Source organism: Trematomus bernacchii, unplaced genomic scaffold (genome assembly GCF_902827165.1).
Source record: "Trematomus bernacchii unplaced genomic scaffold, fTreBer1.1, whole genome shotgun sequence".
NCBI classification, from domain to species: Eukaryota; Metazoa; Chordata; class Actinopteri; order Perciformes; family Nototheniidae; genus Trematomus; species Trematomus bernacchii.
This window is the reverse complement of record NW_022987313.1, coordinates 11,305,702-11,321,314: the sequence shown is the minus strand read 5'-3', so window position 1 is coordinate 11,321,314 and position 15,613 is coordinate 11,305,702. Positions and strand designations below refer to the sequence as shown.

The 15,613-nt window shown below is 39.9% G+C and overlaps 2 protein-coding genes across 2 annotated transcripts; both read right to left on the bottom strand.

Moving 5' to 3' along the window:
* Positions 1 to 2,717: 2,717 nt before the first annotated feature.
* zgc:193593 (uncharacterized protein LOC564090 homolog) lies at positions 2,718 to 4,999 on the bottom strand. The gene is made up of 2 exons (XM_034120050.1): positions 4,652 to 4,999; positions 2,718 to 3,479 (listed from the first exon to the last, which is right to left on the bottom strand). Exons 1-2 carry the CDS (start codon positions 4,700 to 4,702, stop codon positions 3,195 to 3,197), a joined length of 336 nt encoding a protein of 111 aa, XP_033975941.1. The 5' UTR covers positions 4,703 to 4,999; the 3' UTR covers positions 2,718 to 3,194.
* Positions 5,000 to 7,530: 2,531 nt separating this feature from the next.
* LOC117477724 (glutamate-rich protein 1) lies at positions 7,531 to 15,136 on the bottom strand. Its single transcript, XM_034124493.1, is given in 7 exon segments — positions 7,531 to 7,664; positions 7,666 to 7,723; positions 9,885 to 10,079; positions 11,040 to 11,423; positions 13,433 to 13,576; positions 13,721 to 13,861; positions 14,819 to 15,136. Coding segments are annotated over 7 exon segments (984 nt in total). The 5' UTR covers positions 14,838 to 15,136; the 3' UTR covers positions 7,531 to 7,621.
* Positions 15,137 to 15,613: the final 477 nt, after the last annotated feature.

The following is a 15,613-nucleotide window of genomic DNA, read 5'->3' as shown; positions in this document are numbered from 1 at the left end:
TATTCAAAATTCGCCATTAAGTGTTGGCTTCCCCATAACACCAATTGTGTTCATGCTTACAGTTGTGATTGCTTTGAACTCCCTATGCTCATGAATGACAAAACTTGCTGATTACCTTTTATTAGTGCATTAATGTTACTATTTTAGTTGCATGGGATAAAACTGGAGCATTTTATTGAGTTGATTGCCATTGTGCTATTGGCCTGCTGCCTGAAACTCTGCTCTGTTGCATTCCAGATTGAGTTGTGACTTGTAGATTTGTTTAGATGTTACTCATTATGAAGTACAAATAGTAAATTCACCTGCTCGGCCTACATATTTTATGCTTACTATGGTGTAACCTCAAATCATGATTCCATTGCAGGTTACTTGAATAAATCTGGTTGGAGCAGGTATCATGTTTGACACAAACAAAATAGATGAATAAATACAAGCACATATATGTGCACAACGTGTACAGTACACTATGAGGGCTGAACTGCACTTTGGATAAACCACTGATTAAGGTAATGATTTAGCCTTTTAAACTCCAGAACATCTTCCATATCAGTTATTCTAAAACAATGTAGCTCACTATAAGATCATTGTGATAACTCCAAGTATAATAATGAGAAATGCCTTACCCATCATGACAAAGATAGCTGGTCATTTAAAACCTGCGGTTTCTATTGTAAGTTTTAAACTTCTAGCTAAATGAATCAGTATCCAATGTCATTAAGCCTAATTAGAGCAAACAGTGTGAATTTTACTTTGACTGAAAACACAATTATTTCTTTGTACAAAAATCACAGCCTAACTCACAACACTGTTGAAAGACAATGTGACCCAGAGGTCTGACTAAGTACAACAGTAGAGCAGCATGTTTGCCAAATGCTTTTATTTCATCAAACTCTTCCAACATCTTTTCATTAAATATAAATCACATTACTAACAGAACAATTCTCGCCTTTATTGGGCACAGCTGAATTTTAATTTGCAGACTGAAATGAATTAGCACTGATGTGTGACAGACACCCCACAAGCTAACAGATTAATTGTATTGTATTCCAAAAGCAAACACATTTTCAGATATTCCTTTTTTTTTGTCAGTGCATTGTATTGGCAGTGCTCCCTCATTCGCTGCACAATGCTTAGTGAAACGGGACATTTGCTGCAGTGAGGAGACATGCACTCCCTCACACTCTGATTGAGATCAATAGGTTTTCACAGTGCTCTGTGCTCACTGTGCACCACTGCAGTATATAAAGAGAATCAATCAGAAGCAGCCAGGTGCATTACAAAGCCTCCAATGCCTGAAAATGACCATCAAATGCAGTTTGTGCCGGCGTCACAGATACTTTCAGTTTTGGTTTAAAGAACAGGTCAAGATTAATGGAGTCATACAACACATCTATGTGAATCTGTCTGTCATAAAAGTCCCAATTTACCCTGCATTTTGACTTCAGGTGTATATGGTATCAAAGAGTATCCTGTTGTTTTGAGACCATCAAAATCCCATTATGAAATTGTCAGTTTCTGTCCAGAGCAAGGTGACCAATTGTTCATTCGGTGTCTGATGCCAGTTGGAGCCATTAGCCTCCTCTGGTGAGTGGCTTACAACCATTTTGTTAGTGACCTACTGTGCTAGGTTTCTGGAGGGCCACTATTGGGGCTCTAAAAGCTCCCAACCTGCCACAACTAGCCACTGGTCAATTTGGCAGGCGGGCAAGGATGGCTTTTAAACAATGGAAAATTGGATTGCAGGGTCTGGCTGACCTCTAAGGGATGAAACACTTAACTTAATCACCATAACAAAACAAATCACCATCCTCCTTATTCACGATTTCCAGAATACTTCTTAATAAATAAAACTCCCCCTTTGAAAACTTCGCACTGACACCCCCAGCATAACAAACACAAAATCTACATTGGGTAGATTTTCAAATATTCGAATTCAAGATAATGACAGTTTGACCCTGTGCTCTCCATAAGGCACAGCACGCATTCTCAACCACACTCAGCGTCACGCCAAATCTCAAGTGCCCTTTGCACTACTTCAATTTTGGTGTTAACACAAAAGGAAACACCAATCCTATAATAAATACAGCTATGTATGGCAATGAGAAGAATGGTGGACGCTGCAGGGGGAATGGTACAAAGCTGGGACGCACAGGGACTGTCTGCCTCTCACGGGTCATTGTCTCTAATTCCAGATTAGGTTAAGGAGTATGTGTGCCAGGAATGATTTTCCACCTGGGTTAATCCCTGGAGAGAACACAGGCTTATCCAGGAGGAATCATACTGTAGTGCATTGCCTGCCTGCCATCCACAAGTAAATAAAGTCTCATAATCCAGTAAGGTGTATTTGTGCTGTTGTGAAAGTATGTTTACATGACAGACTCAGGTATCTCAAATAACTATTTTCAATCCACAAAACTGCGCATCCACTCTTCTATTCTCAATCCACCCTGACCAAACCATTGGGGGGGGATTTCATTTTTCGGAAACACAGGAAATCGCTCATTCATGTCCAACACAGCGTCTTATGATTGACAGCCCATGGCCAGAACGCGCCAACAAAAGCTGAGGCCTGTTGATGGATGGCACCTGCTTCTCCTCAGAAGAAATAAGTGAAAGACTTGGGCATAGATGGGGTGCCCAAGCACTTACACATGGCTCTCTGCCTGGGGAGTGAAGGGTGGTGGGGGGGGGGGGGGGGGGGGGGGGGGGGGGGGGGGGACACACATAGATAGAGTTGCCAACCATCTGTGTACAGAGGGCACTGCCAAGCAACAGACTATTTTTACACCAGGCCTCAATAAGACACACAATGTCTTCAAATTAAACATGGTGGCTTCTTCAAGCTACATTCAGTTTTTGGGAAGTTCCAGCATCATTACATACTCGTTCATATTGCTTCATGCCCTCTCAGTGCATTAAAGACTCTAATATTAGTGAGTAATTGATACCATCAAATAGCATGTCAACTATTTCTATATTTTGTGTTACAGAATTCATCATGACTAGAAGACGTTCAACTTCCCGCAAACATCACGGTTGAGGTCAGGCTAATATCGACACTTGCACTTCGTCAGAGAGCACATGGGCCACACTTGGGGCCAGCATAGCTACAATCTTTCATCGTGCATAAGAGTAGTTACTGGAGCTCAACCTATGACGTTGGTTATTCTATGAAACCTAGCAAGCAAAGGTTATTATTTCATGAAGACTTTCTGTCCCACAAAGGAGGGAGGTGGGATCTCCTGGCAGGCACCGCCCCGGCGATTGACGTCCAGGAGGGGGATCCTATTGCCCACCATGCTGGCATCAGTGTGGGTACCAACCCACTGCAGCACTCTGGAGGATGGCCGGTGGTAGAGGGCCAACTGCCTGGCGCTGTAGCCGCACAAGCCGATCCCCACGGCCCCCAGCAGCATCGCCATGCCCGGCATGGACCTCTCAGCGGGGGGTGCCATAGCTACATTATGGTAGGCCTGGGTCTGAAAGAGGAGAAAATAGAGGGTGAAATATGATCAGAAGAATGTTGGATTTCTTTGGTATTTTATAATATGAAAGACGAGATCAAAGCAGTTCAGAAATAACATTACTCCTTTTCTAACAATGGCCAGAGAGTTATGATTCGGCATGGATTCAGATCAATGTAAGGCTTATACAGCAAGGAGGACAACATGCCCGCCAACATTTCTGTGCATAAATAACTGGGTTCACCTCAGCTCCCTGTCTCATCCAACCCCTACATTAATCCCACAGAGAATAAAAACTCATCTTTTCCCATTTACCAAATTGCGGTCTGTCTCTTTTGACAAACAAATGGTTTGTCTATTTTGCGACATGGGCAATTACTTCAGTGGTCCCTTGATAATTATGAAGAGCAAATGATAGAAACCTCATTTAGTTTCAAATGAAGCTGTGTCATAGACAGTTAAAAAGCCATTCATGGGGCTCGCTCATCCGGTTACCATTCCCAATTACAATGCAATGGCCTGTCACCAGCTATAGGATTTCTGCATTGTTTGTGATAAACACCACAAAAAGGTGATTGTGTTTAGTGAGAAAAAACAAAAGCATACTGGAACAGAAGCCTCGAAGTAACCCGTATTTGTGGATGATGGTTATATGATATGAAAGTAATGCATTTCATCATCTTGTCACAACAATCTGTTGAGACACTCGACTGAAAGAACTGCTGCATAATGGCAACATAAGGCTTAGCGAAACCTACTTAGTGTAAACTCCTAAACGTGCCCATAAAACCAGCACCTTGAATTCACTTCATTACATCAATGGCTGCTCTCAGAACTGTCAAAGTTATTTCATCTGCCCCCTCCTTCTACTCCTCAAGGACCATTAGAGTCAGAAAACGCCAAGCACCGTGTAAAATCAAAACTCTTAAATCAAAACGAGTTGCTTGGTGCAGAAACACTGTAATAAAGTGCATCCACTTTGCTTCTTAGATCATTGGCAAGCTACTACCAATGACTCAGCACTTTATGTGACTGCCATCAGGCAATAGAGAAACCTTAAGTGTCACTACAGTGTGCATCTAAGAGCAAAAAAAATCACAGCACATCAAAACATCCCGTGACCAAGTTGCATTGAGAGATTCAAAGCAGTGTCAATTTATTTTGCGAATAACACTGCTCAAACTCACCTGCAGCAGCCGGATGTAGCCCGGAGTCAATCTGGGGACTCTGAAAAACATTTTGGAGCGTTCCACGAGTGTTTTCCTGTCAAATCAGAAATGAGTTGAAAGGGCAGAAAACACTTGGCTCTCTCTTTCTCTCTCAAGCTCCTCTTCCTGGACTCCCAGGACAGGAATCCCACGTACAGTGGGTCTGTCCGGGTGTGTGTGGACACTTCAACCTGTGCTCAGTTATCTGATGCAGGACAGGCTGCTCAGCCCTTATAACGTCTCCTTCCTGTCTTTGCATAACAGGCAGTCTCCACGTGGTGTGTCTAAGGGGATTACAGGAGCTGGCATGAAGAGACAAAGAAGCTTGTAGGTTGAAAGGAGTGCTGCCAAAGTACACCAACCTTTAGTGTAATCATCCTGAAATCATGTTATACATTAGTCTGTCTAGAACTGATTTACTATTAAGCAATCGGTAATACAAATTGTTGTTAGTATTAGGATGCACTTATACATTTGCTGTATTGATACATTGATCATTGATGATTATCAATACCTAAAATAATATAAAATATTCTTAAAAAGATTTTGATTATTTCAGCCCCCACCATTCATATAAGTGTGTATTAAATATGTATGGACAGTCAGAGTAGTGTTAATGTAAGCACTTATAGGGGGATAACACTGTATATTCGGCCAATTTCAATGTTTTTAAATATTTTTCAGCATTTTGATGAATTATTCCCTCCTTATTTCTGTAAGTTTGTAGGAAGTTTGATTCAGATTCTGATGACTTTATCGGCCATTAGATTTGCATTAACATTAAATGTGTCTTTTGCACTGGCCTATTAGACAACAACATACACAACATGAATGCATCTTAAAAACGTAATGGGACCAAATGGCAGTAATAAAAGTGCTGAGTGTTCATCCACTGGTGTGTGTATGTGCGGGTGGAGGGTGCAGGCGATTTCTAAGGGGCCGCTCTTATTGAAAATGGTCACAGCTGATGGAATAAAGGATTTCTTGTAATTGTTCTTCCTGGCCATTGGGACTTCTAGTCTGCGGCCTGATGGCTGCAACTGAAGTGCTGAGTCTGAGAAATGGCTGGAGCTCTTGTAGATCTCATTGTTGACATGAAGACAAAGTGGGAAATGATGAATGAGGTGTTGACTAATTCAGCTACATTAGCATCAAACATAACTGATTTCTGACTTCAGCACTTCCTTTAAGTGCTTTACACAGGATACCCAAGTCATCTGAAGTGAGAGCCACTCGAACAATTTTGAATCTTCAGAGTGAGTAGATTTTAATGTTTTTTTCTGGGCTTTCTAAGGCCATGTCAGCAATCTTTTAGAGCTTTAATATCATCCCTGCCCCAGGGGTCGTGGTCTCAGACTGAGGACTTATAATGAGGTAGCTGTGCTGATAACTTCTCTCTACAGTGAGAGCAGCCAACAATAACCTTCCTCTCATCTCTGGTAATAGGACCCAATTCGGCCTCCCAGCTCATGCACCCATGAATACTCCCAAACTCTGGCATTAATACTGCAAAGTCATGATGTCACTGAAACTTGTGATTCCCTCTGGAGATCTAAAGTAATATAGGAGGGAATTCAAGGCCTTTATAGGAAAAGGCAATGATGTAAAATAATAATAAGAAAGAAAGTCTGTACAAAATTCCATGACAATCCATCAAATGGATGATGATAGTTTTTTAGTCTGGACCAAAGTGGTGGAGTCGGGAATACATGGACCATTAATGATCGTCTTTATATTATGATGTTACATAAGCATATCAAGCAATATGCTTTTTGCCCTTATTGTCTCCTCTGGCTAATGTCTGCAAAACGAGTCCTTAGCGTCCATCAGACAGCACCTGGTGAGTCCATCGCTAATTGTAGGACACAGATGGCGGCCCTCAGGTTAATTTTTCTTTTTTCTGTACAGTATAACCTGCTGGTGCATCCCAACAAACAACAGAGCTGGTGTGGCAGACAAGTCTCTCTCAGGTCATCACAATGCCACCCCACAGGCGAGATAATTCTCTGCCCTTTTCTTGAACTTGCCTCCTGACTTTCAGACATGAGTAAATATTCTAGAAATAGATTACCTGAGCTGTGGACGGGTCTGTTGATGCGGAAGGTTTAGCTCCTGACACCACAGGTGGCACTGGTTCCCAAGGTCAATCAATTACAGACCAGACTACCAATCTCTCTCTGTGCTCTGGTTAAATTAAACTAAAGTAGGACGCAGGACATTTTAATGCAAGCTGTACCTCTTTTTTACACTAGAACTGGAAAATGTCTGTTATCTGTGCGCCTGCTTAAAGTGTCTATTCTTTATTCATACAAATGTCTCACTGAGTCTACCTGTGTAAATAAAGGATTAGACAAAGACTGTGTTTCTATATTGAGCTTACAGTTAGATAAGGTCAACAAGTAGGTGTTGGGATCAAGTGATGGGACTAATGATCCTTAAGTATCATCAGTTTTGCCTCCCTGAAGACCATTAATTAACCATGTGCAGGTAAGTGAAACAGCAGGTTTGAAAAGGCATGAGGAATAACATCTCCAGACATCGATTTGCAGGGAGTGTAGTGCAGATAAATGACAAGCTATTAGGGATAATAGGCTGGGTTTAAATGTCATCAAATCTGTGAGCATCGGCTGACATTTTCTTCTTCTCTGGCGATTAGAAGGTCGGGCGAGGAAGAAGGATGTTAGGTTACTGCAAGTTAAATGTTCGATCACTTTGAACTACTGTACATAAGAAAACCACCTTAACAAACAAGCAGTAAGTAACTTACTTAAGGTTGGCCTTAGTTTTGCCCAGCTCAGGAATAATGGCTTTGTTTTGCACGAAAAAGGCACAGAACTGGATTAGAAAAAGGCATAGAATAAATGGCAAAACATATTTTATAACAAAATGTATTATGCAGCATCACCACAGTGGAAATAATCCTTCAGTATAGTCTCTGTTCAGTGTGATTTACATCCTCCAGGGTGCATCAGGAGAGAGCTCTGTCTTCTTGCATAGGAAGAATGTCTGTGATCCAGTATTGGAACAGTGCAGCGACTGCAGCGGTTTCCTCTAAAACACAAAAGAGACAAAGAGCAACATTTCAGTTACAGTTGACAACACATTACCAGAGGAACACTTAGTGTTTTCAACAGAGAGACCTGCTGTTGTATCTGCAGCATAATAAATCCAATTCCCCAGCCAGTGTTCAAATGTACTTCCTAAATCTCTACATGTAGACATTCAACTCAACACGTCTGTCTCCCACCCAAGACAGAATTATTTTACTTATTTTTGAAAAGCTAGAATTCCATGTATTCAATCTATTCAGAACATCATATTATACGATTGAACCACTTATAGAATTAGATTACAGTGGTTACGTAGAATTTCTTCTGACTTGTGTGATCAAAACCTTCAAAATAATTTAGAACTTTTAATTCCAAAATTCCAAATGTATTGAACAAAGATCAGTTATATATCTTTTTATTCACAAAACATGTTTTTATCTAATAAAATGTTGTGCTTAAGTTCATATTTGTAGGCGTTCGACTTACAAAAACAACTTTTTCCCTTCTCACAGCACTTCTTACATTTTATTTATATAACAACTTTTTTTTGTTTGACGTCATAAAGTATGACTCAGACATTCAAAGCTTCATTTGATTGTTATCAAATGTAAAAAAAGAATGTTGTTCAGCCATAGAAACATCAAACAGTCGTCCCATTGCAGTGATCCAGGAATGTTAAGTAAATTACAGCAAGAGTGCCAATGCCTTTGATTTAAATGCTTACAATGTAAAGCCGAGTTAAATGAATAAATTAAAACAAACTACAAAGAGTCATTCACAAGGAATCCTTCTCTGTTCTATTTGAATGCATCAGCATTTAGAAAGAAAGCATTACTCAAACTAAATTACAAGATAGGGTGGGTGCAGGGGGGTTAGAGGAGCTCTCAGGCAGCTGCATGGAGATGACAGGCACAACCAGGCAATAGAGAACTGCAAACTGCTTTTTACACATTGTTGTCAAGGCAACACAGACAGGAAGAGTCAAGCGGCACTTTGTGACCGCCAATGCCCTGAATCTCCTGGCTGGCCTCTCTCTTGCCTCTCCTTCTCTTCCTCACACACATTCACCTGTGCATGTGACAGCAGCAAAGTCCCTGCTGATCCTATTAAGCAGCAAGCAAGCCAACCATGCAAACACACACAGGCACACGCAGAGGTGAAACGTGTCAGGTGACTCATAAGTTGTTTAGGCTATTGACAAAGTAAAAGGCAAGACGGACAAGTTCAGACATGTTGGTTAACTCATAGTGGAGGTGACCTGTTTAATATGGACAAGACCTGATCTATTAGGGCAAATTAAGGACAGGTGCGTACAAGTAAAGGCTGATGAAGGCAAGTAAGGGCAGGTATACTCGGGCAAACAATAATCATCAATATAAGGGCTCGTACAATAGGAGGCAAGTGCAGACAGACAGAGGCATGTAGCAGCCTGCAGAGGCAGGGCAAAGAGGTGCCTTGGGCAGATCCCTGCAAGCAGAGGCCAAGGGTGAAGCATGGAGCAGAATTAAATCTCCGAAACAAAAGCGGTTTAATCATGCTTTTTGCTCCTTTACTCATCGTTTATTGTTTTTCCTTAGAATACGTTTATAGGTTATAGAAATCAATTGAAGGTAAGACAGTTATCATGCCATAAATCAAATAACATTGAAAAAGAAAGAAAAGCTGGATTTCTTGGATCATTTTATACAGTACAAAAAAAGGATGTAAGAAATTGAAATGGAAAATGTAACTTATAGACACATGTGACCAAAAGGTGACCATTGGTGGCAAAGAAAGGACTCCATATATGTTGAAGTTTTTACATTTTTGAAACTCTCTTTACAACCTCTCTTGTGCAGTCCTCTGTAATTAGTATTTGACATTAATTTTTGTTTCATATAATTCTTTTATTTTTTAAGCTTGAATTTGATTAGTTTTTTTTAATGTGTTTAGGGGCCGTGGGAAATGTGAAAATCCAATGATGTATATTTTTATACTTTCTGTCTGTGAACAAATGGTGTAACTTTGTCTTTTTTTATGAAAGCATTTGAAACCCACCACTGGGTTGTGGGATTAAGTACAAAGTTCCTAACATTTTCATTTAAAGCCTTTAATGACTTTCCAGAACTTACCCCTGATTCAATTACACAGTTAAAGTATTGAATGATCATTGCATCACTGACCTGCAGACAGAGGAGAAGTGTTGTGGAGCTCCTGCAGGGCTTTTTCCAGTTTGTCTGCCTCCTGCTGCTGGACTAAGGCCTTCAGACTGTAGAGCTGCTTCAGGAGGGAGGTGGGCCGACATCCCCTGGCCACGCTGCTCAGAAGCTCCTCCACCGTCCCAGACAGGAGGGGCAGCTGGTCTAAACGAGAGGAGGCTGCAGGAGCACGGAAGAAAGGAGAGGTGGTCAGTTATTTAAAATGCGCTAACATCTTCATATTATATTTGAACATTGGAGCAGTTTTATCCAACTGGAGCTGACAACAACAGTCATAATGTCATAAATTGCACTGAATATAAAGCAATTACATCTTTACCCGCAAAGCGTTGCCTCAGCTACAATAAACTGTGTTATCAAATTAGAAAAACAAATCACCTAGGATGTGATTTCTTTTACAGAGGCAGACTGGGTAAATCTAATGTCAGTGCAGTCTCACCATTTATAATTATTTTTCTATATTTTACGCAGCTGTAGCAGCTACTAATGGCCGAGGCTTTTATTGCCTAATGTCCAGGTTTTGTATTCTCAGCCTGCCCCAAATCTAACTTTAATTTGTAACTTTTATGATATATAGAGCATTGCAACATTTGCTAAAGTCTGTTATTTTTGCTTGGTTTGATTTCAAATAAATGTTAATTAAATCAAAGCTGTTGACAATGATTACACACTGACATTGAGACATAGATACATCTAGCAACACACACTTACATTTTCATCTAGTTCCTTCTAATGGTACTGCAATTCTAGCTATTACATTTTCGTCCAATTACTGATGCTTCGTTTTAGAATACTTTTCTGTGTAATTCATCCTGGCACTGTTAAAAAAGGTGCAGATGTACGGTGGCATAAGTGCAATGATTACTGTTTTAATTAGCACGTTTTTTTTTTTTAGCTTTTGGCTGAAGTTAATTATGTGTTTGTAAACTACATCTTAGAAAACCATCAGTGTTGGGCATAATAGCACCTAAAATGATTGGCGTTGTTGGCAGGGTATTCATTTTCCAAATATTACCATAAAATGAGCACAAGCCGTAGCAATGGCTGCGAGATTTATTACAGAGAATGTGTGAGACGATTTGATCCAAAAAAGCAAGCACCCCTGGACTCAATACTTACAATCAGACATATAGATTTCCATTGTTGTCCTGAGAAAGTCTGACACCTCGGCTGCTCTCCTTTCATTATCCTCTTCCTCCTCCACATCCTTTTGGTATGTGAACTCCAGAGCAGCTGCTCGGGGCATCAGACCCATGGAGAGCAGCTTCTCTTTGTGCCGTTTCTTCTTCAGCTTCCTTTTCTTGTTCTTGCTCATTTGCTCTCCTGCCTCATCCACATGTGTCTGACTCTGACCTGTGCCGGGCTCACTCACTGAAGCTGCCCCACCTTCCCCAGAGTCTTGATGAAGGGTTGGTTTCCTTTTCCTTCTTCTCTTTCTTCTTCTTCTCTGTTCTTCCTCTTTATCTTGGTCTAGTTCTTCGCTGCTGTCATGGCTGCTCTCCTCTGCAGGAAACAAGATAAAAAACTCTAGATAAATATTATTAAACTTATAAAATACTTGGCTTTCTCCTTATGGACCTCTCAGAACTATAAAAGTAAGATTTTGGAGTTCATGTCAGCGCAGGGTGAGAGATAGCATATTTTGAACAGCTAATTCCACGAAATAAACTCCTTGTTTTTGGCTGATTGCATCTAAAACAAAAAAAAAAATGGCTTCAAATGGAACGAACTTATGACTAAAGGTGGTTTATAAAAGTACAGTCGAGTCAATATTCTGTATGTGTAATGTTATTTAGTACCTCTTGACAGAATAGTACTCAAAAATCATTTTATCATTGATGCATTGATTATATACAATAGTATCTGTATCTCCAACGCCTTGGGTAACAATTTCGCTTATTTTGAATCCAGCACTCCGATGAAAGTGAAATAAAAACAGGGCCAACGTGCATGTTAACTTGCATTGTGCATACACACACACCACATCATTAGAGCTCCTGCAGTTTTATTTTAGTTTCTTTTGCTTTTTAGGTTAGTTGCTGCTAAAATAAATGCTGCCGGAGTAAGAAGTCTCTTCTCTTATGTTTTATTATTTGAACCATTAAATGTAATGTCTAGAGATTGACTGTGAGCCCATGCAGTAACAGCTCCCTCTCTCCGCCTCGCCACACCTCCCCTCTCTTTAACAACTCAAAGAGGTATTGAGGGGTCAAAGAAGTCAGCTCCCATCCAAAAGTTAGTGACCCGTTTACGCTAGTGAGCAGTGAATAGGCTTACAGCCAGAACATGATGCAGCAGAGAGAATGGCTGTGCAATAATGACCAGAACTGAAGAGGAAGACCAGAGAACTACACTGTTCAATTTAGTATATCATTGATTTTTGGACTGATTTGAAAGGCCATCCTGACAGCGCTTCACCATTTGGAACAGCCATGAGAGTATACAGAGATGCATCATTCCTGGAACATGTACACAAGAGAAAATATTTATGGTAAATTGTACTCATTCTGTCCTTCTGCGGTGGCTTAAAATAAACGAAAGTATCTCTAATCAATGTGTTGCTCAGCATATAGAAACAGATCATTGCTTCAAGCCTTAATACATGTCTTTAATAGCCACACCTGCCACACATTATATATATCAAAGAATTTAGTAAAAACACAAAAATAGGGAGTAATCGTCATTATCATGATCACTTTAAGACAGAAGTGGACGCTTTGGTAGTCCAACATTTATTTTTAAATTGGAAGCCCTGTTCAGACCGCACTGGTAAAGTGTAAACACAGTAAGAAGATATATCTGTGATGCATCACATTACAATATCATTTCTACTTGCTAACGATGTACTGTGTCTATAATATTATATTGATATGTGACTTGTCTTTATGATGCACAACCCGTGCTGATCTTAAACATGACTGATTTCCAATTTCATTTAATGTTCACTGCCAACTACAAAGAACGCTTGCATTAAGGTGCTGTTAGGAAGACAAGTGCAAATAATCAAACTAAACCTAATATTTTATTCTAGTAATCTAATAATCTCTTCTGTTTCATTGAGGTAATGCAGAAGCCTGTCAGGTGGATGGAGGTCGGCATTAAGTAAGATGATGAGTACAGAGGCAGGTGTAATGAGTCTGGACTCTTATTAAAGTCTGATTATTCCAGTAGGTTCATGAAGAGACTAGAGTCTAGACGGAGCGCAGACAAAATAAACCCTCTTTAAATTATGCATAATCACTGCAGCATGGATACAAGTTTACTCTGACAAACAATCCATTCAATAGACAGATCAAAGTGAAAATCACCGAAGCACAACCACCATCTGTGTTCAAGCTCGCTTTGTTCAGAAACACAATTGATGTCTGTTTCCCCTAAATTGAGTGGCAGAGACAATCAAGAAGAGTGACTTTATACATGAAAGTCAACCTAGAGCATCCCATGCAGTAAATCTCTCCTAGCTTTATGATGCACAGTACAAGTCCATAAAAGTACGATTATGGCCATCTTACCAGCTGGGTCCTCTGCACTGTTTATGCTCTCTAACTGGGAGAGTGTGACGGATTTCTCTGAATCTCGTTTGTAGTCTGCAGGAGGAGGTAAGGCTGTGTACATCCGCCTGCCCGGATTGTCTGCACTCTGTGTCGTCCCTGCATCTGATGAGAAAGACATGAAGAATACATTTAAGTTAAAAACGCAAATGGTAAGAGCAGCCAAGTGGCAGCAGTTCTCCGCATACCATAATAAAGATTATACATTTTAAGCAGCAAGTGAAACCAGTTAAGTGAATGTGATCTTACCAATGGCAGTGTCCTGTTGAGAGGCTTTGCTCTTCACATGTGTGTTTTTGGATAGTGCATCTACAATGCTTGGTGGGCTGGGTTCCTTCTGCTGCTTGGGAGCTGCAGGGTAAAGCCTCCTGAGCACTTTTGATTGAAATACTAGGTGAAAAAAGTAAACCATCTGTTAATGTCATACATTGTTATTGTCAAGTCTTTGTATGCGAAAAACAATAATCCAAACTAAAAACAACAGAGGCCAGGTGCTGGCTAAAAGAAAACTAGAGCTGTGTCCAGTTTTAACACATTTAATATGAATTATCAATGTATATTGGTTTATATGTATAGTGTGATTTTTGTGTTTATACGTTTATAGAGTATCTTGGTTGTATTACATTGAAATTGTTTACTTTGACTAGGCTACAATGCACATGTTAAAGTCACACTAAGAAAAGAGGAACACATCAATAAATGCAATGTAAATCCGATTGTGGGTTGTATATCAAATGTAAGTTTAATGTAAAGCAGGATGAATTTAAAGGAAACACCAGCTCAAAGAGCATCTTTGAAATAGGTCTTATTGAAAGGCCATGTGCATGTTGAATAGATAGTAAGTACTCCAAATGTATCAATGCAAGAGCAGTATTATCAATAATCCTACAACTACGAACTATTAAGAGTACTTCTAATAACACAAATGTTTATATATTTCGTAGGGAACCGATGTTAAAGGACTACATGTTGAATACATATTGTTTAAATTGTGAAATACCCCAAATAACTAACATAAATAGCAACATAAACTGTCAGCTATCACTTGTAAAACACTTTGTTTTGCCGGATTTTAATGGAAAAGTGAAAAGCTTTAATATAAACTCAACGTATGCTACTGTTAACCATAACAATGACTTAGTATTGGACACCAGTATTGACACACGCGCACTGAAAACTGTAGTTAAAATCTGACAGTCAAGCACGTGCATTTGTTTACAACACAGCTAGAACGCACTTAACGCGAGTTTTAGGCAGCTAGTTGGCTAGCTGGTTGCATGCAATTCAACAGGTTTAGGTTTTTTTCATGTGACTAATAACGTAATTTGCGACACCTGTGCTGCTCACCTTCTTTCCTACGTGCCATATTGACATAGCGTTATATATCCGAGTGGAGAAGAAGAGTGCCTACACTACAATGTAACAGCAGCTAGCTAGCTAATATGCTACAAGCTAGCTGAGTTAGCAACCCAGCATGCTAGCTTTTAACATTAGCTTGATTCATAACAGATGTTTACGTCACGCAACTGTGGAAATGTTGTGCGCTGTAACGGTCCGTGTTAAAAAAGATAATGGAATGGCTAGGGTTAACTATACTTTAAAAATGTACAGTATAAGTGCAATAATGCTCGGTCTACTCCTGCTGCACTGTCCCTCTCCCCAACAAGTCACCAGCTCAGACGGGTAAGTTAGAGCTCACTTGGTCTAATGGCGCCGATTCACATTCAAAAACATGTCAATTTAATGTAACCATAGTTGTCAGAAAGGACAAGTACCTGTATATCATACTTCAATATATTGTTTTAATCAGACTAACCCACTCTACAAATCGGCATATAAAGCAGCCTTGTTCAGTTCATGTGTAGAACATAATAGCATTTTTTGGAGCTGCTCGACCAGTGTGATGAGAAATACATAATAAAATAAAAACATTTTTTACTGAGGCAAATTGCTTCTACAATATTAAATGGGAGACGAATTAAAATGTGACTCTTGTTACTTCAAAAACTCAAAACGAATTTCACAAGCGTGTCTCACTGCCCAAGAAAATCAAGTTTTTTGAACACTTTACTGTACACTGCCAACTTTCTCTCATGAGGTTTGATGAGTGCCATGCTTCAGACTAGAGCTCCCCATGTGTTT